Below are 277 nucleotides of genomic sequence, written 5' to 3'. Positions count from 1 at the left end.
GGCAATGTAAGTCTTAACACGCATGTAAATACCAATTTCACCTATGATTGGCTAGCATAGCATACGCTTGCACCGAATAATACATACAATCAATTTTCCGCCCACAGTGGTGATGCAGAGGTTCGAAGTGGGAGTGACCGACGCTGCAGGAGAGGTGGGCGGACCAGCTGTGTTCACGTGCGACGTCCCGCCCACGGTGGCCAGCTACGTGACTGTTACGTCGTGGTCGGTGGACGGGCGCACGATCCGACCCGGAAGCAGGCCAGGTCTGTAGTGG

The 277-nt window shown here is 55.6% G+C and overlaps 1 protein-coding gene across 1 annotated transcript in view; it reads left to right on the top strand.

The window, feature by feature from the left end:
* LOC119588153 (Down syndrome cell adhesion molecule-like protein Dscam2) overlaps positions 1-277 on the top strand; it is a 164,747-nt gene that overhangs the window by 52,364 nt on the left and 112,106 nt on the right. The window contains 1 exon segment of the mRNA XM_037936858.1: positions 108-266. Coding sequence (XP_037792786.1) covers positions 108-266 — 159 coding nt within the window.

Source organism: Penaeus monodon, chromosome 23, assembly GCF_015228065.2.
Source record: "Penaeus monodon isolate SGIC_2016 chromosome 23, NSTDA_Pmon_1, whole genome shotgun sequence".
In the NCBI taxonomy this organism is placed as follows: domain Eukaryota; kingdom Metazoa; phylum Arthropoda; class Malacostraca; order Decapoda; family Penaeidae; genus Penaeus; species Penaeus monodon.
This window is presented reverse-complemented; position numbering and strand designations above follow the sequence as displayed.